Source organism: Trachurus japonicus, chromosome 11 (genome assembly GCF_045865225.1).
Source record: "Trachurus japonicus isolate A0001 chromosome 11, Traja_1.0".
NCBI lineage: Eukaryota > Metazoa > Chordata > Actinopteri > Carangiformes > Carangidae > Trachurus > Trachurus japonicus.
This window is the reverse complement of record NC_140917.1, coordinates 5,058,458-5,083,616: the sequence shown is the minus strand read 5'-3', so window position 1 is coordinate 5,083,616 and position 25,159 is coordinate 5,058,458. Positions and strand designations below refer to the sequence as shown.

The 25,159-nt window shown below is 43.5% G+C and overlaps 1 protein-coding gene across 1 annotated transcript; it reads right to left on the bottom strand.

Annotated features, from left to right (window-relative positions):
• Positions 1-791: 791 nt before the first annotated feature.
• On the bottom strand, positions 792-20,730 carry LOC146977980 (Na(+)/H(+) exchanger beta-like). Its single transcript, XM_085790772.1, has 12 exons — positions 20,142-20,730; positions 13,518-13,978; positions 10,868-11,118; positions 9,922-10,139; positions 8,811-9,007; positions 7,765-7,854; positions 7,485-7,555; positions 5,932-6,096; positions 4,812-4,926; positions 4,008-4,106; positions 3,113-3,185; positions 792-2,181 (listed from the first exon to the last, which is right to left on the bottom strand). Exons 1-12 carry the CDS (start codon positions 20,440-20,442, stop codon positions 1,934-1,936), a joined length of 2,289 nt encoding a protein of 762 aa, XP_085646898.1. The 5' UTR covers positions 20,443-20,730; the 3' UTR covers positions 792-1,933.
• Positions 20,731-25,159: the final 4,429 nt, after the last annotated feature.

The following is a 25,159-nucleotide window of genomic DNA, read 5'->3' as shown; positions in this document are numbered from 1 at the left end:
TTATGCTCTAAAACGTGACAAAGTTTTGTCTGATTGAAGGCGGGGCCTATTTGAGCTCCGCCTCTTTTTACTAATATTATTTACATCAGTCAGGAGTTTGGTGTCGTCATGACGACGTTGGAGAAGCTTCGACACTAATGCTGCCTTCATGTGCTATGGTACAGATGGTATTTTCCACTTGTGACCTGGTATTTACCAGTGCGTTGTGTTCATGTGCTTTCGTTGTTGTACAGAGAAAATAAAGATGGTGGACACACAGATTCAGACTTGTTACTTGGGTAAAACCATAGATATATACACGTGTGGCATCTACGTGTATATATCTATGGGGTAAAACAATCTTGGATTGCCTAGTTCATCTCTTACAGCAAGAAGATGAATTATCAAAACTCAAACGGTAAATATTAATATTCATGGAGATTTAGCTCTGGCTATTTGGCTAGCTTTTTAAAAGCGTTTTTTACTGTACATGCACGCATATGTACATAAAGTGAATAGCTGCTAACTGTTTTCTAAAGGCTTGCCTTGCTTACCATTAACAAATCTTGCGTTGCTCGCCGCCATGTTGAAAAGGTCAAAGGTTATTCTCATCTCGGCAGCTCGGGCATCAAAAAATTCTACAAGTTGCCCAGTGGAAAATACCACGAGAGAGGGTGTTCATGTGCACTTTTCACGTCGTCTTTTGGTATTTACCATAATTACCGTAGCACATGAAGGCACCATAACACCTGCTGCTGATGTCACTCAGGCCACGCCCACCTCTATGGAACAGATCAGATCACACCTGAGGGTCGACTGTAAGAAAACTTTATTTCTGACAGGAATTAAAGCTTTTTTCTTCTTTTCACAGATATTTATGGCGACGTCGCTTTTTTTTCTCTCCAAGATATAAAAATACTTCAATCAGCAAAATAAACCAACAAACAAACAAACAAACAACAAACACAAAGCAAAAACAGTTTAAGGCAAATCGTGCAGCTGAAGCTGAGGCAGTCGGAGCTGACAGGAAGTGCTATCACCATGGAAACGGTAGTGAAGCTGTTGGCAGTGTAACACTTTGGTTTCATGAGAGACGGGTCGGTACAGACGGGTCAGTACAGACGGAGCGGTGAGGTCGTCCCTGAGCTCATCACCAGTGTGAGGCTGCTTCACACTTGATGACATCATCATAAGGCCGATCAATGATCAATGATCAATAACACTGATACCAGTTAATAATCAATACTTCATCAATAACACTGATTAGTTTCAGATACACACACAGTTAAAGCTTCGGCTGTGCTACATGCTACACGCTAATGTCAGGATGCTAGCGCGCCGCGCTCACAATAACGATGTTAGCATGCTAAGGCTTATGCTAAGCTAACTGTGCATAGTAGTGTCATCTGTTAGCATGCTAACGCTATGCTATTTAGCACAGAAGCTAACGAGGCTGAATCACATTAAAACCAAAACATCTTCACTCAAACTACCGCTGTGAACCTGATGGTGGCGCTACGGACACGACCCGGGGGTGTCGCTACGGAGACACAGATTCAGTTTGTTCAGATTGTTGACGCAGCAGGATCTACTTTTCTTGGCGTAGGGATACTGCGTCACGTCTGTTCAAGAGAAAGTGCTCTATTTGTTTGTAGTTTTTGTTCGACTCGTTGCAGATCGGTGTGTTTATAAGACACGACGCGGCTCAGACACACACACACACTCACACACTCTCTGACACTCACACACACACACACACTCACACACAGGTTCATGCAGCTTTGGTAGTAACAAAATCAAAAACACAACATAAAATAAAAATAACAACAACAGTGAAAACACTGCAGGATTAATCTGAAGCTTCTCCACGACGACGAGGAAACTTCACTTTCAAGTTTTGAACCTTTGTGCTTCATGGCGACAGGAAGTAGCCCCGCCCCCGCCCCCGCCCCCTCTACTCCGGCCCCTCCCCCTCCTGGTTTGGCCCCGGGTCACTGAGGCAGCGTGACAGCTTCACCTGCTCCTGCTCCTGGTCGTCGGCGGCAACGCGCGGCGTGCTGCTGCTGCTGCTGCCGCTCTGATTGGATCGTCGCTGTGATTCGTTCAACAGGTTGGCGGCGTCGGAGGGGCGGGGCTGAGGCTGGGAGCTCCGCCCCCGGGGGCTGTCGCTGTCGCTGTCGTCATAGGTGTAAACCTGATGTTCTGGAAACAGAGAGAGAGAGAGAGAGAAGAGTCCCACAGTTTAAAGACTCCGGTACAAAGACATTAAAGGGATAGTTCAACATTTATTCAGATCCTCCTCTCACCATAGCCCCTATAGTCATAGCAGTAGGTTCATCACCTTTAATTACCGGTGCATGTTGTTTTTGTATTTTATTTATTTAACCAGGCGAGCAAATTAAGAATAAAATTCGTATTTTCAAGTGCAACCTGAAGGGGAAGGGGGAGGGAGATGGGCGGGGCAGAGACGTGAGCTGCTCAGTGAACACAGTGGAGGTGAACGGTGCAGCAGGTCCCCTGTCCCTCATCAAACTCATCAAATACACAATCCAACAACTCCACAACGCTCTGGTGGACAAGTTGTGACCTGCACATTCACCACGCTATGAGATAATCATGTAACATTTTGTAACATTACGACACATGAAGCAAATACTCTGAACTACTTTCTCTTCTGAAATCCCTCCGCCCAGCAGCCGTGTCTGGAATGAAGTTCCGGCTGCTTTTACCTCTAGATTTAGATTTAGATTAAGTTTATTTGTCCCCCCCATGGGGAAATTTGTCTTCACATTTGTCTAAAACAACTCTGTCTGGTAACGTTGTGTTATTATCTCATAGCGTGGTGAATGTGCAGGTCACAACTTGTCCACCAGAGCGTTGTGGAGTTGTTGGATTGTGTATTTGATGAGTTTGATGAGGGACAGGGGACCTGCTGCACCGTTCACCTCCATTGTGTTCACTGAGCAGCTCACATCTCTGCCCCGCCGATCTCAAAACAACATGCACCGATAATTAAAGGTGATGAACCTGCTGCTACTATGACTATAGGGGTTATGGTGAGAGGAGGATCTGACTAAATGTTGAACTGTCCCTTTAACATCTGTTTATTGATCAGAGGTCATGTGACTCTCACCTGGCTCGAAGGCCACCTTCCTCACAGGTGGCGTCTCCTGACGGTTCGCTGGGACGGTGAGGTAGTGACTCATCTGTGGGTGAGAGACGACAGTGAGCGGAAAGTGGGCGGAGCTTCAACTCACACTCTATTTCATTTCATTTTTGATTTATTTCATTCATGGTATGTAGCTACATTCTCACATAGTTGCACATATACATAATGTACACATTTTCACCATGAATGAAAAAGAGCAGGATGAAGAAAAAACTTATAGTACCTGCCCCTCTCTGTTGTTACAAATTTCATTGGCTTACTTCAACACCAGTATTGTTATCCGTTTCAAAATATTAAAGATGATGAAACATATTAACGGTAAACACCACTCATCTATCTATCTTTTTCTTTTTTTCCCTTCTTTTTCTCTTTCTCCTTCTTCTTTTTTGTAGATACTTATCTTTTCTTTTTTAAACATTTTCTTAAACTGAGACATACTTGTACAGCTTTTCAATTCCTTGCTTTGTGAATGCCATAGTTTTACACCTGCAACAGAAATACACATTTGTTTTAAGCGTAACCTTGCAAATGTCTGTTTAAAATTAAGCTTCAGTCTGTTGTCCCCTTCCTCCAATTTAAACAAGCTTTGTAAATGTTCTGGTAATGATCTGTTCTTTGCTTTAAACATTATTTTTAGGGTCTGTAATTCTATTATATCGGCCATTTTCAACAAACCTGCAGAAATAAACAATCTATTTGAAGGATCTCTATTACCTGCCTTGTGGATAACTCTTACTGCTCTATTAAAGCTCTGCCCACTCTGCAGGGAATGAGGTCTGATCAGGAGCGAACAGCCACTGATCACTGTGATCGATCACTCAGGTCACAGGTGAAGTGTCTTGTTGCCGTGGAGACTCACCCTCCGCTCCATCTCCACCCTCTGCCTCCTGAAGCGGACCTCGCTCACGTTGTCCTCCAGCGGGTCGATCATCAGGTCGTGTCGGCTGTAGGAGCGCAGCTGAGCACAAACACACACACCAGCGTCACTAACACACACATTTTACACATTTAAAAAGGTATAGTACGTAGGAATTCCCCCCATCTAGCGGTGCGGTTGCATATCAGAACGTATTCTTGATGTTGCATTCACGTGAAATTGGGCAGACGTCAGACAGACAACAGACGCTGCATGTAACAGGATAAACAAGCGTCTATGTAAACAAGTGGTCCGCCAGCACGAGGCAAAACAATACAGGCCTGACAATATGTTGTCATGGTGATGTGGTATTGTTTTAGTAAAATGACATCCGGTTGGTTTGCCGACGGCCGTCTGCCTGACTGCACCTGAATGCAACACCAGTGCCTCCGTCCTTCCTCACACTACACAGTGGTGACAGTTTTAACAGGCCGAGCCCACAGCTCCGCTCAGTTTCCGTGGTTACCTACGGTCACGCTGCCACTCGACGTAAAAAAAATGGCGATGCAACATGGCCGCCTCGGTTCGGTGCGTCGCCCACTTATGTATTTGTAACGACTTGTAACAACTCATTCTAAGGTACGAGAAAGCTTTCATTTGTATGCAGCTGTGATTCCACTTCAGTGAAATACGGATTTATGAAAGAAGTATTAGATTATTGCTAATAAAAAGCCAAATAAGTTACACACTGGAGCTTTCAACAAACACACCGTATGACCCCGCCCCTTTATGGCCCCGCCCCCTCACCCGCTGCCTGGTGTTCTGCAGGTTGGCCCTCAGCAGCTTCCTGATCTCCTGCTCCCGTTTCTTGGAGATGGTGGGCATGGCTCTCTGTGTGGGCGGAGCTCTGGGCTGCACGTTCCTGCAGAGACACCACACGTTATTGATCCTCTGATCAGCTGATCGGCTTCAGTCTCAGTGGTTCAACGTCTCATCAACTGTTCAGTCTGTTAAAGATCAGACTTTAGGCTCTAAGTTTTATTTTAGAACCAGTCCAGGGTCCAGTTGTTCAGAGGTAATCTGATCAGATTCTGGATCATTGATCGGATCAAATCTTGTTTCAAAACTAAAACCAGATCAGATCACGTGATCCAGTCTCTGTTTTAATCTGGATCAAACCCTCAGTTTGTGTTGATCAGAACTTTTTTGTCAGATCAGGAAAACTTTGATCCAGAACATCAGGATTATTCTGATCCAGCAGTTTGGTGGATTCAGGAACAAAATGTGATTTAAATTAAAGGACAATTCCGAAGTAAATAGACTTCTGGGTGCATGTTTGAGTCGCCATCTGACGCTGTCTGTGGCTTTGAGGGATGTAAACAGCCTAAGCAGCAGAACTTCAATCCGCTCCCAGTCATCGCTGCCGTGGCGATGCGGGGACAGACACAACTACCGCAAAACAGGAGCAATTAAACTGAACATCTTCAGATTCCTTCTTTTAGACCTAAAATGTTAGGAAAATACAACCTCGAGTTGAATTTGCCCGGAATTGTCCTTTAAATTCAAATTCAATCTGGTCAAATTAACAACATTTACAATGTAGAATATAAACATTTATTTGTTATATTTTGTACCTGATTTTTAAACCATCACGGTGATAAAGTAACTAAAGTAAACTTTTGATTATTCCACAAATTAAGAACTTTTCCCAACTACGGGATAAATGAAATTTGAAAAAATATGGAAAAATATTCACAATGTATTTGACTAATGTACTGTCAAATCAAATCAGACTGATCCAACTGAGCTCTGAACAACTGGGATAAAAGTAAAGATGGATTATTGATTATTGATCCTAGATGGAAAAACAAGGGATTTAAAAATCCAGATCATTTTGTTCCCGTTAACGTGGACGGCGTGGACTCACTGCACGGAGACGAGGGCGGGCAGCTTGGCGGCGCTCCCGCTCTCCACCAGCATCATGGCCTGTTTCATCTCCATCTTGTTGTAGAAGGAGATGAGCTGCGGCTCCGTGGAGCGCTCGCCGGCGATCAGCCACCGCTTCACGTACGCCTTGTTGAAGCGGTTCAGCCTGGACAGGAAGTTCAACACAGAGCAGACAATGACCGTCAGACTCAGCCCCGCCCACCTCCATCATCATCATCATCATCATCAGTAGCTATGTTTCCATGGACACAAATATTGAGAATAGGGATGTCACGGTTATACATTTTCTTGACTCGATTATTGTCAGAGAAATAATCACGGTATTACGATTATCACAATTATTGTGCATTAATTAAAGCAGATAACAGCGGCACGGCCGTTTCGGCTAATGCTGTGTTCAAGGCAGGCTTTTGAAACCGTAAGTTACAGCTTCAAGTCACAACTACGACTTGGTAGCGTTCCAGGTAACCCGTAGCTCGTGTTTTTACCGTCCTGTTGTCTGTGAAAGTTCCCTATAACGGCCACTCGTAACTTCCGACCCGTGAACTCGTACCAGATCGAACTGGTATGACTTCACAGGAAGGAAAAACACAAAGTACGAGTTTCCTTGAACGCACCATGAGTTAGCAGCCCCCGCCCTTGTCAGGCATCAATTGGTCCTCGTGCTACGTCACCACATTCACGCGCATCCCTTGGCTGCACACACAGCCCTTCATGCCGTTCTCTCCCCTCATTGGATAACACTTGTATCCCACAAGGAAAATTTTCTCCTCGGGTTACAGCAGAGCAGAGTGACGGAGAGACTCGTGTTTAGGCTGAAATACTTCATGTAAGTGATTGCTGACGGAAAATAGGACTATTTAGGACTTATATTAACAAAAACATTCCACTGATATCTGCTTTAATTTCACAACACTATGAATGTGTAAAATCAAATACATTACTCATATGTTTACACAAAATATTTCAAGTATCTATTAATATAGGAACAATTATTAATCCCCCAGAGGAAATGTTTGAAATATTCAGGTCATAAATTGTCATCTATACCAAATGTTTAAGTTTTTTGTTTGACACTCAACATTTAAATTCCTACCAATTCAATGTTACGTTAAATGGACCAGTATCTGAGCATTCACCTTTACTTTGCCGCACATCTGCCGATACGGTTCCAACATCATCTTTTTTGGAGAATAACGGTATTTAGGAATCTTTACGATTAATTAATTGTGGCGTTTAATACCGCGATTAATTGTGAAAACAAGTAATTGTGACATCCCTAATTGAGAATAAAGGGCTGATCAGAATAAAAATGCATCACGTGGTAGATTCTAAACAGTTCATCATGTTCATCCATCGCAGGAAAAAATCATGGATGTTTATGTGCATGTTTACACGTCATGATCAGATTGTTGGATTTTGTGCCCAAATTAACCGTGGATTCAAATTTTCTAAAAGTTTTCCAAAGTTTTTAATCTGATTAAGACGTTTTTTTGTGCGTGTGAACGTAGCTGCGTCTCCTCTGGGACCTACTTGTCCTTCCAGTGATGGTGTCCATAGTGACCACAGATGCCTTCGATCCCCGTGAGCAGATGATCCAGGAACTGGAGAGAAAAACTGCAGCTGATGTCATCACATTAATTAATATGTGTGTGTGTGTGTGTGTCTTTTTTCTTTTCTTTTAACCTTTATTTAACCAGATAAAGCTTATTGAGATGTAGAATCTCTTTTTCAAAAGATTCTACACCTCAATAAACTTTAGTCTGTGTGTTGTTGTCGTTGTTGATGGTTAGTAAAAAGGTGGAGACGTCACCTGAGTGTGGATCTCCTCGTTAATCGATCCTTTACTCTCCTTCTTCTTCTTCACGGCCAGAAGCTCCACCAGAGGCCTGATGGTCATCCCCTGAACACACACACACACACACACACACACACACACACACACACACACACACACATAGAAGCAGTTTTAATGCAGGTCAGTGCAGTTCCTCCTCATCTCCACCAGAGGTCAGTAAACACATCATGTTCTCACAGTGAGCAGATTTGTGTCTCATTTCTGTATAAAAATAAAAAATTAATCATTTCTTATAGATCAATAAGTGTTTTTATGTTTGAAATTTTATGATTGATATTATATCTTTTCTATTTTGGATGAAGAATTTAGTTGTAACACTGAAGTTTCCTTTTTTTTTAAATGTTTTTTTGAGCTGTAAAAACAAATATAATCTTTTATTCCCTAAAACATTTCATCCTGAGATGTTTTATGATTTTTATTCTGACACTGACACATCGCTGCTTCTTTAACCCTCCCGCTGTCCTCCTGGGTCAAGGAAGAAAGGAAGGAAGGAAGGACGAAAGGAAAGAACTAAGTAAGTAAGGAAGGACAAAGGGAACGATGGGAGAAAAGAAGGAAGGGGAAAAAGGAAGGAAAGATAGATGGAGGGAGGGAACAGATTGGGTCAAAAAGGAAGGAAAAATTAAGGACAAAGGGAAGGAAGGAAGGAAGGAAGGAAGGGAAAAAGGATTGTGGAAAGAAGGAAGGGAAAAGGAAGGAAAGAAAGATGGAGGGAGGGAACAGATTTGTTCAAGGAAGGAAGAAGGGAAAAGGGAAGGAAAGGAAAGGAAAGAAACATGGAGGGATAGGGAACAGATGAGGTCAATTGGATCAAAAGGGAAGGAAGGAAGGAAGGGAAAAAGGATTGTGGAAAGAAGGAAGAGAGAAAGGAAGGAAAGAAGGAAGGATGGAGGAAGGGAACAGATTGAGTCTATCTGACCCAGAAGGACGACATGAGGGTTAAACTGTGATGAACTGAACTCATGAAGCTCATGTTGCTCATACGAGGCGTTCGCTGTCACCTGCACGAACACGGTGAAGAAGACGACGGTGATGATGGCCGTGAGGAACAAGTCCTTCATCTCGTTCTTGGTGAGCAGGAAGCCGAGGGAGAAGGCGATGGCGCCTCGCAGGCCGCCGTAGGCCACGATGAACTGGTCCTTCTTCGTCAGCTTCACGATACGGAACTTATTGATGATGAAGGTGAGGCCGATGACGCCTGATGACGGGAGACGAGGGGTTAAAACTTGAATGTTCAGGTTATAAATATAAATATATTCATATATGTATAGTTTAACGTTATATTATAGTTTTTTATTTCCTCATTTGAACTACTGTAACATGGTCTGGGCAGCTACATCTCCTACACATCTCAAGAAATGATGTACTATTCAGAAGAGATTCATAAGATTCATCTCACATTCAAATAGATATGCTCCGTCAGCACCACTATTCACTAAGTATTCTCTCTTACCAATTCACAAATTGAATAACTATCAGATTGGTTTGTTTATTCACAAGTTTATTTACAGGAACCAAGATCTCCCTGTCACTTTTCAAAATTTCTTTACCTTCACTTATAATGTACATTCTCACCGCACTAGACACAGTAATAATCTTACTCTATATTTACCCTTCACCCGCACATCACACCATCAGTTTAATACTTAGACTTATAGAGGTCCTATGTTTTGGAATGGACTATACCTCCTTCATTAAGATCCATTTATTCTTATTCACTTTTTAAAAAGCAGTTAAAAATACATCTCAACTTCTCTTGAATTTCCCGCTCTTTCCTGTCTCTCTTTCGCTCTCTCCATGTCCCACATCCTTACTTTGTCTTTAATTTTTTTGGTATCTTATCTCTATTGTCTCTATTTGTTACCGAATCACTTTGCACTTTATCTCTTTATTTTTTTTCTCATTTTTGTTCATTTTGCTCATATAACATTGATTATGTATGCACTTTATCTCTGTCTCTTTGTCTTGCTGTAATTTGTTATAGGGGTGGAACTTATGTACAAGCCAACCGGCTTCGTTCCCTCCTTGCACCATTGAAATTTGTGCGCTAAATAAATAAACTCTAAACTCATATAAAAACATCCGTGACTTCCCGAGGTCGTTCCCGCTCACCGAGCACCCTGGACACCAGACAGATGATGACGGTGAAGACGACGAAGGTCCAGTTCCAGGCGTGAGGACCGGCCACCGTGGAGACGCCGAGGAAGATGAAGATGAGCGTCTCGCTCACGCTGCTCCACATCTTCAGGAAGTACTTGATGGTGGTGTAGGACTTGTGGGAGATGTTGGCCTCCACGTACGGACGCATCATCACGCCGCACGCAATCAACCTGACAGGAAGGAAGAGACAGGGAAGGAAGTGAAAGGAAAGAAGTGACAGGGAAGGAAGTGAAAGGAAAGAAGTGACAGGGAAGGAAGTGAAAGGAAAGAAGTGACAGGGAAGGAAGTGAAAGGAAAGAAGTGAAAGGAAAGAAGTGACAGGGAAGGAAGTGAAAGGAAAGGAAGTGAAAGGAAAGAAGTGAAAGGAAAGAAGTGACAGGAAAGGAAGTGAAAGGAAAGAAGTGACAGGAAAGAAAATGAAAGGAAAGAAGTGAACGAAAGGAAGTGAAAGGAAAGAAGTGACAGGAAAGAAAATGAAAGGAAAGAAGTGACAAGGAAGTGAAAGGAAAGAAGTGACAGGGAAGAAATAACAGGAAAGAAGTGAAAGGAAATGACAGGAAAGAAGTGATGAGAAAGAAGTGACAGGGAAGAAAGTGAAAGGAAAGAAGTGATGGGGAAGAAATTATGGGAAAGAAGTGACGGGAAAGAAATGACAGGAAAGAAGTGACGGGAAGTGACAAGAAAGAAATGACAGGAAGGAAGTGACGGGAAAGAAGTGAAAGGAAAGAAGTGACAGGGAAGAAATGAAAGGAAATGAGAGGAAAGAAGTGACGAGAAAGAAGTGACAGGAAAGAAGTGACGGGAAAGAAGTGAAAGGAAAGAAGTGATTCTGAGAATTTAAAGTAACACACAGACAGGAAGCAGCAGCATCAAGGTGAGACAGGCCACGCCCACTTACGACATGATTCCCGACAGGTGGAAGACCTCGGCCGACAGGTACGCCATGTAGCTGTAGAGGAAGACGAAGAGCGGCTCGATGACGCGGGTGTGCGAGGTGAAGCGGGAGGTGAAGGCGCCCAGGAGGCCGTAGATGGCGCCCACCAGGATGCCGCCCAGGGACACCACAAAGAAACAGACCACGCCCAGGAAGGCGTCGCCCACGGTTACCGTCCCCGCGTGGGAAAACTCCTCAAACAGGTGGTAGAGCACCTGCACAGAGGGAGGAGGAGGAGGAGGAGCAGGAGGAGGAGGAGGAGGAGGAGGAGGAGGAGGAGGAGGAGGGGGCAGATGTTGCATGTTATGATACCGTAAATTCCGGACTATTAAGCGCACCTGAATATAAGCCGCACCAGCTAAATTTTAAAATAAAGTAGATTTTGTACATATATAGGCCGCACCTGAATATAAGCCGCAGGTTTTTCGTGTTGTAACATGAGATATTTACACAGAAAGACAGTAGGCTACACAGAAGAATATGTGTGGAACTATGCAAGTCCTCTCGCTTTTCCGCTGTTTTGGTTACGCTCCTCTCAGCCATGTGCATTTGTTGACAACAAAGCCGTCGAAAAATCAATAAATGGAGCGGTGGAAAACGTTACATAACATACGTTGTTACAGCGTGTGTGTGTTTGTGTAGTCTTAACCGTCATGAACAAAAGATTATGGGTTATGGAGCGCGTTTGTGTCACGGTGCAGCAGAGACGAGAGCTGGGACACGGGGCAGCGACCAGGTGCTGTAGTGATGTTGCAAAGTTGGTTTTCAGCCGTGAGACGCCAGGTGAAGACAGAGAGCCTCCGTTCTCACTCGTAACAAGTCATGTAAGGCAAGGCAAGGCAAGGCAATTTTATTTGTATAGCCCGTTTTTACAAACAGTTTGTCTCAAAGGGCTTTACATGGCATCGTAACAACATCCTCTGTCCTTAGACCCTCACATCCACTGAGGACTGTAGCGAGTTAAACCATCACAATTACTCCGGAGGCACCAACACGGCATCAACACAGCACCAACAGACAGTAACATGCCTGGTTAGAAAATAAAACACTGCACCAACACTCAAAACTAGTGTCTTCTTCGGCGCATAATATTTCCCCACATGTCTGTCTCACTTGTGCTTCCTGCTAGAGCGCCCCCCGGAGGCCGTTAGCCAGTAAAAATCTATAAATTAGCCGCATCGTTGTACAGGCCACAGGGTTCAAAAAGCATGAGAAAAAAGTAGCGGCTTATAGTCCGGAAATTACGGTATTTAATATCACAGTTCAGTTATTCTGATTCTGTCTGATGACATCAGAGGGGGCGTGGCCACAGCTTGTGTAACATTTGCTTTGTTTACTTTTTAAAGCTATAGTGCTTTAGTTAAAAGTTATTGGTGTTATTGATGATCAGACTGATCGCTGCTGCTTCTCAGGTCAGAACTCATCTTTAGTTCAAAACAGAAACAAACAGCGACGGGAACAGAAGCCGAGAGGAGAAACATCTGGAGTGATGTCGTCAGCTCGAAGCCTCTGATTGGTCCAGAGACAATAACAGTTCCCAGGCCTGAGGGGACGTGAACCCCCTCAGGGAGTTCTGGTTCTGACCCGGGTCCTCGAGACTGGGAGACCTCTGGGGGGGGCAGGGGGGGGCTGCAGCCTGAGAGTTTCTGTGCTTTTCCTAATGGACTCCTCAGTGAAGCATTGCACAGAACCAGAACCAGAACCAGAATCTGAACCGGACCCAGAACCAGAACCTGAACCAGTATCTTAGCCTGACCCAGAACCAAAGAGAGAGAGAGAGAAAAGATGAACGTAACATGGGACGAAAGTAACAAAGCGATTTTCTCCGAGCAGATAGGCCTATGTCTAACTTTGTCAGCATGTACATCATGTATAACCTAACAGAAAAAAATCTTGAGGTTACGTCTGACTTTGACCGAGTTACATTCAAGAACCAGCTGTTTTCAATGACTGAAAGTGAATTCACTCTGTGATTTATTTCGATCGATCAGCTGTGTTTACCGTTTCAGGTGTCATAGATGGTTTCAGTATAGAGTAGAGTTTTTCAGTATAGAAGCAGCTAGGATTAAGTGTCGGGAGTCACTGTGGGGACGAAGGAAACAGCTGTAAAGTTAACCTCGTCCCTCTCTTTTATACAGTCTATGGTCCCTCTGCACATTAATGAGCCTGTCTGTCACCGTGCCGCACCGCGGTTACCGTGATGTGTTAACGTTACAGGATTAATTAAAACACACAACGTAAACAATGCGACCGTATACATGTGTAAATACTACAGGAGGAGGCCAGTGAACCAGTGGATCTCGGTGGTCCAGTCACGGAGGTAAACGTTAGTTAGCTGGTAGCTAGCGCTAAACGTTACCTCATATAACGTCTCTATGTAACTTATAACTGAGTGTGTGTGTGTGTGTGTGTGTGTGTGCGTGCGTGCTTTGGGGGGACAGCAATGAAGAACATGCATTGCTGTATACGTTGGCAGCAGGAGTTGGACACGGAAGTGACTCGTGACGTCACACTAGCCATTCCCTTAGCTTCAGGCGTCGCCGCTCTAAGCCCCACCCCTCTAAGCCCCGCCCCCTATAGGCCCCGCCCCCTCCCTCCCTCCACCTGCACTCACCACGGTGACGGCGTCGTTGAGCAGCGACTCCCCGAACACGAGGATGTGCACCAGCTCGTTGATGTGGATCTCCTCGAACACGGCGAGCACGGCCACGGGGTCGACGGCGGAGATGATGGTCCCGAACAGCAGGCAGGACAGCAGGTCCACGCCGCCCAGCTCCGCGCCCTCGATCCGACACACGGCGAACATCAGCCCGCCCACGAAGAAGGCGTTCCACAGCGTGCCGATCACGGCGAACACCAGGATGCTGCCCATGTTCTCGGTGAAGGGGCGGATGGGCAGGAAGTAGCCGGCGTCCAGGATGATGGGCGGCAGCAGGTAGAGGAAGAACAGCTCCGAGTCCAGGACCGGCGCCTCCTCGCCGATCGCCTTGATGATCCCGCCCACCAGCAGCCCCACCACGATCAGCAGGCAGCTCTCCGGGACCACGTGGGAAACCCGCGGGATGATGTGGAAACCTGCAGGAAGACCATCGCCAGGACTCATTAACCTGCTCCATCACAGTTTTTCTCAGTCGCTTTGGTGCTATTCTCAGATCAGAATGAAAGTTCTCATAACTATTAGTTCAACCTCCACAACATGTAGTCATTTGTTCACATCATAGCAGCAGTTTCTCCTTCCTCTGAACAAATTGCAAATGTTTTTGGACATGTATCAGTTGCTCTCATACAATTCTCTGCTGTTTTACAACATTATCATTTGTTTATGTCATGTCAGTCAAAATGAACTATACTTTTGAACGCTGAATAGTCTTTCCCTATAAAACTAATAGTCCTCATTTCATTGCTTGAGTCATTACATACAAAATTGTTGAACTAGTTTTCAAAATCTGTCAAACTAATTTTAAATGTTGGGAGAAGCACTGTGAATTCAATTATTCAAACATTTACAGTAGGGCTGGGACGATATGCTTTTCTCCCGATTTGATTCATCTACGATTTTTTGGATGGCGATTCGATCTAAATTGCGATTCTACGATATTGCCGATTCTCTCGAGTTTTAGTCTGTATTTTTAACATTTATCTGCACACAAACACTGTAGGAGCCTATAAATTGTAATACTGTCAATTATCATTCTGCCTCTGTTCATATAAAATTGATGTTTTGTCATTGATAGAATGTTTGAATAAAGTTTTTAAGTTGTGTGTTTGTTCAGTGAAACATGATCAAATAAATGTTGATAGGGCCACGGGGGCCGCTGCCGGGGTTACCATACCTGTCAACGCGGCGCGGCTTGTTGCTACCGCTAATGCTACGGTTCATTTCTGCGTGTTTCCGACTTGTCAGAACAAAATGAGCAGCTGGATGAAGTTCAGCTTCCACAGGCTTCCTCTCCTCAACCTGTGGTGTGTCCCAAATCGCGCACTTGTGCACTTACACTTAATATTTTGAGTGCATAAGTGCGTTCACACTGAGCAGTGCGCGAAAATGTAGTGCGCTATCCGCACTCAATTGGCGCACTCAAACGGCCAGAAAATTGAGTGTGGATCGATGGACACTTTCCACACTTAACGGCCGCCATCTTGGTGACGTAGCGGAAGCACGTCACTACTTTTCAAACGGCAGCGGTTGCTTTGAGCAGCGACGGAGCTGACACCGGCGTAAATGTCTTTAAAGCAGAACTATGCAGGATTTGGGCTGTAATTATTGTGGCTCAGAGTCACTGTGATGGTTGAGTGACCTGTTATGAAGTGAATGGGGTCTAGGCCAATGCGCTCACCCCCCCCACTGGCTGAAAACCGCACTTGCAAGATCAGTCGTCCGTCTCGGTGTTACAAATCTCGTCAATGGATAGAAGTATCGCGAGAAACTGCCTTACGGCAGTACGAGATAAGAACACATATGACGTCATGCATGTCACGAATCGTGATTGGTTTGAGTTCGGAAAGTCGGAGGAAACCATGGAAACATGAAATGTTTACTGATGAAGTTCAGCTTGTGGCTAACAGGGAGCTAATGCTAACACAGATACACACACCATGGGTCTTTTATAAGATAATGTAATAGCCTACATCATGACACACACACACAAACCTTCGCGTTTTGGAACCTTTATTCCTGTGTGTGTATGTCTGTGTCTTTGTGCCTGTGTGTGGCTGTATTAGCGTTAGCGCCGTGTTAGCGTTAGCTCCGTGTTAGCATAGCGTTAGCTCGGTGTTAGCGTTAGCTCCGTGTTAGCATTAGCTCCGTGTTAGCGTTAGCTCGGTGTTAGCAGGGCTTAGCCAACAGCAGTAAACACAAGCACGTGTAGGGGGGGTGGAGGAGGTGGCGGCGGCGAGTTTTTTTTTTTTTTTTTTTACGACAGTGACATGTGCCTACCAGAACTGTGGGGGAGCTCCGGAGAGGGAAAAAAAGAGAAACCAACGAAGGAGCGAGCTATTTCCGGCCGACCTGCATAGTTCTGCTTTAAAAAACACTAATAACAGCACAACAACAACACTAACACAATAAAACACAACTTAATAGCTCGTTTTGATCGGCAAAAAGCGCTGTCAAGTGTCGGCGATAGGGCTCCAACGGCCGGTTGCTATGGTTGCAATCAGAATTTAAAAAATAGAAGAAGCAGCTGTCGAGTCATTTCCGGTAAGTGTGCAGCAGCAGTGTTTGATTTGAGACGGTACTAACCTGTCGAAATTTGTGCACTGCACAAGGCAGTGTACTGTAAAGCAGTGCACTAAGAGAAGTGTGCGATTTGAGACAGCACTGGACTCACTAAAGCTCTGGCTAGTTGAGCTAAAAAATTGACCCGAATGCCGAAGTGGAATGATTATTATCAGAATGAGCCAGGCAGCGCTCAGAGATGACATCATCCAGGTCAGAGGTCAGAGGTCAACCTACAGACCCCGGATGTTGATAACAGCTAACCCCGGACTCAGAGGGGAATAGCACTAGCCTATCAGAACTAAATATTGGTGAAATGAAGGAGTTTCTCTGCAGATAATGTGTTATTTAGAGGCTGCATTCTGCTGCCCTGTAGACTCCATTATACGGATATACGCGGCTCTCGGCTGGATGTCCCCCACAGGGTTTGTAGTCGTATGGAGCAACTTGTTAGCAACCGCCTTTTTGACCACACGTCAAAGCTTCAACATTCACCAGTAGGGTATTTACTGACCTGGTTTATGTCCTACAACTAAACCTGAAACTCTCTGAAGCTTTTGTTCACCACAGACCTGATCTGAGGGGTTTCACCAGAACCACATTCAGAAAACATACTGACTCTTTGACCAGGGAACAGGAAGTGATGAAAGCACTGACGGAGTTCAGGTTTACTGGAGGACTGTACAATAAATGTCTGGTTACAGGAGTCAGAGCCAATCAGAGGAGTCTCTGGCCTGAGGCTCAGACGTTACCACGGCAACTTGAGGTGGTTGCCAATGACGTTAGGGGCCCCCCAGGCTGAGACAGACAGAAACGTGGAGAAAAAGGGTGATTTTCTGCCTCTTCACTGGTCTCACATTTAGGCTTATTCTGACAAAACGGTAGCTCCTATCAAAACGTGGTCGTCGAAGGACTTCCTGAACGCTTTGGTGTGATTTTGGTGTTTCTACAGTAAATATTTTGGAAACACTTGCGAGTTATAAACAGGGGTCGGTTCTGCTTCTCTCAGACAATCTCTGTATTAGAGTCAATGAGGAGCAGAGAGAGACGTGGCCGCACTGAGAGGCTGACAGTTTAAATTCTGTAAGTCTCTCTGCTTTGTTGAACACATTGTTGGAGAGAGGACACGTTTGTCTACAACTGTGGAAAAAATCATGTGTGAAGAGTGTAATTTCTGGCTGGGAGGAGTGTGGAAAGAGAAAAAAACAAAACAAATTCAGACAACTTTCTCCCACTCTGACCGATGATGTCACACACTCTGACACGAACATTCCATGCAATACACACCCATTATAATCTCAAAATTTCTCCAAAAATTATCATGGTCATTGAACAGGGATTGATAAAAAACTATAATACCTATCAAAACATTGATTAACACACCAATATAAGAGACTTGTGTCTAGTTCAAATGCAGTCTCTAGGTGAAAGTATCCCTGAGCAGTAGATGTTTGAAAAACTCCAATAATTGCTCATTTTAACGACTCTTTTTGGCTTGTCCCATTCACTTCAATGCAAATTTTTCACAGTTTTTTGTGACTTGTGTCGTAAAAAATTTGTAAAATAGCATTCGTAAAGCTATTTTATAGCTGTATGTAGAGGTCAGTTGCCCCGTGGCCCTAATGACAACCTCATTAGACAGGAAACAGAAACTGACTTCTGTCTTAACTTTATTTCATTCATCAGTTTAAATTTTTTCAAACACTCATTGAACCAAATTGATGAATCATCATGAAAATCAATACACTGTACTACTACACTGCACTATACTATACTATAATATACTGTGGTATACTTTACTATACCATAGTGCACTGTACTATACTGTACTTTTACTGTATTATACTATACTGCAATGTACAATAGGCCAACTATACTATTCTATACTGTACTTCACTATACTGTTACTTTATCCTCTACTGCAATGTACTATACTATAATATACTGTACTATAATATAATGTTGGATTCATAACTTCAGATGATGTCAGTTCTTCCTCCTCAGTCTCACGTTTCGGTCACATGACCAACGTTTCCACCATGCCCCCATTGCCCCCCCCCACCCACCCACCCCCCCTCCCTGGGCACACTGGCTCTTTGTTATCGAGCGGTCCATGTGCTACAGGAAGTTGGTCCGGCCCAGAGACACGGCAGCTGGACGCAGAGATAAGATGGAGGAGCTTCACTATCTGATTCTGATCAGAGGGAGTTCAACTGTCAACACACACACACACACAGACACACACACACACACACACACAGACACACACACAGACACACACACACACACACACACAGCACAAGGAGGCGATCAATGTCTCTGGATCAGTGATCGCTCGCTGAGCTGATCAATAACTCAGAGAAAAGGCTCATTTGATCAACAGACTCGACTACTGACTGTTCTGCTGCTCAGGTTGAATTGTGGGTAATGTAGTCCTCAGGTGAAACGACCCTCTGTATCCATGGCGACCTGACAGCAGCAGCAGGCAGCTCACTGACTCACTGCTGAATTAATCCAGACCAATTAAAAAACTCTGATCTGACGTCACTCTTGCATCTGTCGTCGTCGATGAGTCTGACTGGTTCACAGCAGCTGGAGATAATCGATCAGCTGATTATATTGTCTCCATTAATAAATCTATTGTTTGATCTAGAAAACGTCAGAAACAGTATTTTTTTTTTTTTTAAAAACCTTCCCATAATTCAACAGTGTGACTTGTTCAAACAGAAACTTTACTGAGCTGAAGCTTTTTTGACGTCATGATTGATTAAAGCTGAGTTATTGATCAATTGACTTATTATTGAACCTCAGTCATGTTGGATAACCACTCTTCTCTTGAAATAGTTTTCCAGGACATTTTCAGCTGCTACAGTTTGACAGACATTAGTTTTTACAGTTTGCCATACACTGATTCATCCCCTCCGTCCTGTTCTTTTTGACAATGGAACCTTATTTTGTACATTTAACCAGTTTGTTTCTATGTTTATTCCACTCTCTCTCTCATTCTCTCTCCCAGAAGTCTGGTTTCAAGATGTGCAGTCTATGGCTCTAATGTATGAAATAATCTCTTAAAAGCATGGCCTAAGCATGTTCCCAACTCTGCAAGGTTTATAGGTCTGGAGAAGCTGTGGCTCGCATTTGGCATTTGGGTTGTGTATGGACCAGCCAGAAGCTGAGAGTCCAGCTGAGTGGGGTTAAGGTTGGTGAGGAATGGAAAGTCTTCTGGACAGCCATCTCCCCCACTGCAAAGAGCTGTTAACAACTCACTAATGTGGGTGCAAGTCTGCCTGTTGTGGCAGATGCAAATGCTATACAGGCTTGGAATAGCATGTACAGCTTGATGCAGCTGCACATGTGAGGTGTACAGTAAGTAGCCTCTGGAATGAGCGCGTCTTACCTTTTTTTTTTTTTTGTCAAGTATTTGTTCCTAATGTCAGTGTCAACATCATGACCACATATTATTAAAAATTGATTGGGCACTGAAAGTGTCTAAAATTAAAATATTGACATTTTGCGTGGACACCCAAACCTTTTAAAAGAGTGGGTTATAGTGAGAACAATTTTCATGTTTGTATCACAAACTATGAAGTATTTTTCCCCTTATCTACTCTACTCTAGGCCTACTAAATCTATGTCCTGTCTGTCCGTCCTGGGTGAGGGATCCCTCCTCTGTTGCTCACCCTGAGCTTTCTCCTGGTTTTCCCTGTTAAAAGGGTTTTCCATGGAGTTTTTCCTCAGTCGATGTGAGGGTCTAAGGACAGAGGATGTTGTTGTGATGACATGTAAAGCCCTTTGAGACAAACTGTTGTAAAAAAAAAAAACTGTAAAAACGGGCTATACAAATAAAATTGCCTTGCCTTGCCTAAATGAGTCAGTTCCTGTCTCACACTAATTGAGGGGAGTCAGTCAGCTGTCTGGTGGTGGTGAGCGGCGGCAGCAGGTGTGTGTGTGTGTGTGTGTGTGTGTGTGTGTGTGTGTGTGTGTGTGTGTGTGTGTGTGTGTGTGTGTGTGTGTGCTCACCCAGCTTCATTAACAGAGCCAGCAGGATCCACAGTGAGATCTCGAACGGTTTCTTGACGTACTCGTAGTTGAAGGAGAGGACGGGGAACGGCTTCTTGTGATGCACCGACCGGTTCTGGTTCTGGTGCTGGTCCTGGTTCTGGTTCCCTGTCCCGGTCTGGTTCTTTCCCGCCGGGGCGACATCCCGACCGGAGCTGGAGCTGGAGCTGGATGCGGCTGCAGGGAGCAGCAGCAGCAGCAGCAGCAGCAGCGGGAGGAGCAGGCGGAGGAAGCCGGACCGGGAGCACCGCAGCTCGGCCATGTTTACAGCTGCTGCTCCGGTCTGGGTCTGGAGGGTCTGGAGGGTCTGGAGCCGAGGAGGAGGAGGAGGAGGAGGATGAAGAGGTTGCTGGTGCTGGTGGTGGTGGTGCTGCAGGGCGCACTGTGACCCAACAACTCCACGGTCATCATACAACTACGTCACAGAGTGAGAGAAAGTTCATGTGACGTCAAAATGTAGAATTTTAAAAAGGAGTTGTTAGAGCCAACATGGCGCCGCCCTGTCTCCAGTCTCCCGCTCAGAGGGTTTAAACAGACACAGGAGGAGGAAGAGGAGTCTGGTCGGTCTGGGGATGAAGGTGTGGACTCACTCACACCATCATACACGTGCACGCGCCCACAGGCACGCGCACTTTCTCTCCTTCTCTCTGTCTCTGACCAGAGGCTGCGACAGCGACACCTGCTGGAGAGGAGGAGAGAGAGAGAATACAACTAGTGGGCTACTACCACTTCTACTACTACTACAGATAGATGATAGATAGATAGATAGATAGATAGATAGATAGATAGATAGATAGACAGATAGATAGATAGATAGATAGATAGATAGATAGATAGATAGATAGATAGATAGATAGATAGATAGATAGATAGATAGATAGATAGATAGATAGATAGATAGATTAAACTTTATTGATCCCGAGGGAAATTTACACATTGGTCAGCTGCTCATTCACACAATAAAAAACACACCTCAGAATCACCATTAATAATAAATACATAGATAAATAAAACAAGTTAAAATAATAAAAGTTATAGTCCAGCTCAAAGGTGTTCTGCAGCGTCTGTGGTTTAATTAATGAACAACTCACTCACTCAGTCACTCAGTCACTCAGTCAGTGGCCCATGAGCCAGGCATCAGAGGAAACATCCCAGATCAGTCACCGTGTTGTTCACATGAGTCGCTCTGTAGAGTTTGTGCAGCCACCGGACACACACACGGAGTTTCCCACAGAGCTCATCCACCGTGACAACACACACACACACACACACACACACACACACACACACACACACACTGAAACATGATTTTCAATGTGATTTATTCAGAATTACATCTTATTATTATACAAAGTGTCTGTGGTTCATCAGGTACAAACATTAATTCACAGTGATAAAACATTAATAAACTTCTTCTTTTTCTTCTTCCTGACTGAGCTGAAGCTGAACATTCAGACCTGAAGCTGCTGCAGTGAAACGTGGCTCTGGTGGTGTTTTTTTTTCCTTCGTGGAGGCATGAAAGGTTTCTTACAAGAGGGAATAACGAGATGTATCCGTTTTCTAAACAAAAGTTTACAAAAAAAGAAAATCTATTTTACATCCATCGCTCCATGTGTCTTCTGTTCACAGCTCTCACGTCCAACTGAAGCCGTCGTTGGCGTCATTTCCCTCAAATTCTAGAACAAAAACACAAACTATGAAATAAATAATGAAGTTCAAAACTAAAAAAAATCTATAAATGATGGCTCTTACAGTGACTTAGTAAAGCTGTGATCTACATTTTATTCTACACATTATAACATTATCAGACTCTGACTCAAACCTCTGATCCTCCATCACTTCACATTTTCCCTCCAGTGACAAACTCATCTTCATCTTCATCATCATCACAAACTTCCTCCAACTCTCTGTCCTACAAGCTCCGCCCCCTTCCTCCTCCTCTTCCTCCTGCTCCTCCTCCTGCTCCTCCTGCTCCTCCTCCTCGCTCTGACAGGTCATAGGTCAGAGGTCACCGGTAGTTTCTGACTCATCCGTCTGCTGCTGTACACACACACCGCCGTCCCCACGGTGGCCATCACCATGGCGATGGGATCGATGAAGCTGCTCTGCGGCTGCATCCGGACCTCACCTGACACCTGCCGCTGGAGATCACAACCAAGAGTAGACATAAAAACATTCAGCTGTCAATGATAATTATCATTATTATTATTATTATTATTATTATTATTATTATTATTATTATTATTATTATTATAGTGAAAACTATAATATAGAAAACACTGGGAGCTCTATGGTGTGCAGATCTTTTAGTTCGTTTTGTATTATTATTATTATAGTAACACATTTTATTTGTCACACTTACATACACAAGATGAAACTGGAAGTCGTAATATATATATATTTATATAAAAATATAAAAGAGGAAGAGAGAGAAACTGGGGATAACAGCTATTTTTTATGCTCCTTCACGGTCTCTTTTTTTATTTAGTCTGGTTTGGCATTTTAAATTTTATTTTATTTTTTTAATTCTTGCTAGCAGTGGTAACAGAAGGAGCAGTGAAAAGGTGCAGAATTTTACATTTAAAATTACAAAAAAGAAAAGAAAAGAAAACTTGACAATATATATCTAAAAATGTGAAAACAATAGTTTAAAAACTTAGCAGCAACCCTTTAAAAAGCATTTCAAGTTTAAGATTTCATGACAGCAGAAACAACTTCAAGAAGGCTATTCTATTTTATTCTATTAGAGCCACAACCACTAATCGGTTAATCGAACAATAATCAATTATTAAATTAATCATCAACTATTCTGATAATCTAATAATCAGTTTGAGTAGTTTTATAAGAAAAAAAGTCCAAATTCTCTGATTCCAGCTTCTTCAATGTGAATATTTCTGGTTTCTTTGTTCCTTTATGACAATAAACTGAGTCTCTCTTTGGTTTGTGGACAAAACAAGACATTTGAGGACGTCGTCTGGTGGTTTGAGAAACACTGATTGAAGTTTTTAGACATTTTATCGACCAAACAACTAATCTATTAACTGTTTAAATAATCGACAGATTAATAGAAAATGAAAATAATCGTTAGTTACAGCCCTATATTCTATTCTAATCATAATAATGAGGATAATAAGTGTAAGAGCTCATTAAAATACGACAGAGAAGCACAGCTCTTAGGTCTCCTGACAGTCACCTCCTCATCAAATCCCTGTTTCCTGCAGCAGGAGCAGGAGGAGAGAGGAGGTGCGGGGGGGTGAGGAGTCTGTACAGGTTACATAACGTCACCTCCTGACACAAGCTCCGCCTCCTCTGTAAAATATTTATCTCCATGTTTCTGTTTCTTTCCTCTCAGTCTGACGCGTTTGTGTCGTTACGTAACAAGAAGGTTCGAGTCAAACTGAGATAAAACTTCATCCTGAGAGATGGAGATATAGACGCAGACTGGTAAATATGAGTGATGATGATGATGATGAGGAGGAGATGGACTCAGACCTGGAGGAGGCGGAAGTATCCTGGTGTCAGTCGTCCCAGTCTGATGATCATCCTGCAGCTGGAGCTTCAGTCTGGAGGAAAACGTCTAGTTTAGTTTAGTTTATTTATTTATTTAATTCATTGAAAAAAGAAGAAAAAAAACAGTTTAATACAAAAATAACAGCAACTCCAGAATGAAATAAGGCAAAAGAAGTGAACTTATGTAGTCCTCCCCTTTTTTCCCCAAAGAAATCCTTTTACAAATGAGATCATCTGGGTACCAAGACAAAACATCAGTTCTGTTCAGTTCTGTTTTGCTTTTAATAAATTTAGTTTATCTCCCTTTGCAGCATCCTGGCAAAATAATTTCCTTCGGGATGAATAAAGTTATATCTATCTATCTACATCTACATATCTATCTCTATCTATCTATCTATCTATCTATCTATCTATCTATCTAGCGTATATTCTACTGTTTTAGACATTGTAGGATATATTTTATCATATACTTCCTCTTTGTATCCTATTTATCTTCCTTGCACATTTCCCTCTGGAGCATCCTGGCAGAAGAATTTCCTTCGGGATGAATAAAGTTCTATCTATCTATCTATCTATCTATCTATCTATCTATCTATCTATCTATCTATCTATCTATCTATCTATCTATCTATCTATCTATCTATCTATCTATCTATCTATCTATCTATCTATCTATCTATCTACCTACCTACCTACCTACCTACCTACCTACCTACCTACCTATCTATTTATTAATTTAATTTTAGTTTTTAGCAGGTGTCAATGTGGAATAGAAGAACCCAGTAAAACACAGATTTAATAACTGCTCATTAATTAACAGTTGAACTCTTCTACAGTGGAAAGACTGATCATTAACAGGAAGTTTAGAGTCTCACAGTTCAGGGAGCAGGTCCTGGATCGGGTCCTGGATCGGGTCCTGGTTCCTGGTCCTGGATCGAGCAGCAGCGGCTCCACAGACCGACACCATGTGAAGTCTGAATGAACAAACAGCCTGTCGCTCTGAACCGACTCCTGAGTCCCAGCGCTTTGTGAAGTCCCAGTCCGACACACACAGACACACAGACACACAGACAACCACACAGACACACACACAACTACAGTACAACCACACACACACGCAGGCTGATGGAGCTGGATGAATGGATGAATGGAGGCGGCCTGTCAGAGCTGATCTGCTCATCCAGCTTCTGTTGCCGCTTCAAGGAACATGTGTGTTAATGCACTGCAGAGACTTATGTAACACACACACACACACACACAGACACACACACACTACAGAGGAACTAGTTGAGTGACTCCAGTAACGAGACGTCCACAGGAACAAAGACATTTCAACTTGGGGCTGTATTTTCCGAACATTTTAGGTCTAAAAGAAGGACTTCCTTCTTTCCTTTCCAGATTCCTTCCTTTAGACCAGGGATGTCAAACTCAATTTAGTTCAGGGGCCACAAACAGCACAATTTAATCTC

Excerpts from the sequence above, each read along its gene's own strand:
- LOC146977980 (XM_085790772.1), bottom strand. The coding sequence starts at position 20,442 with ATGGCCGAGCTGCGGTGCTCCCGGTCCGGCTTCCTCCGCCTGCTCCTC. Across the intron at positions 4,107-4,811 it reads TGCAGAACACCAGGCAGCGG|CTGCGCTCCTACAGCCGACA; the intron begins GTGAGGGGGCGG and ends GTTTGTGCTCAG. Across the intron at positions 2,182-3,112 it reads GAAGGTGGCCTTCGAGCCAG|AACATCAGGTTTACACCTAT; the intron begins GTGAGAGTCACA and ends CTCTGTTTCCAG.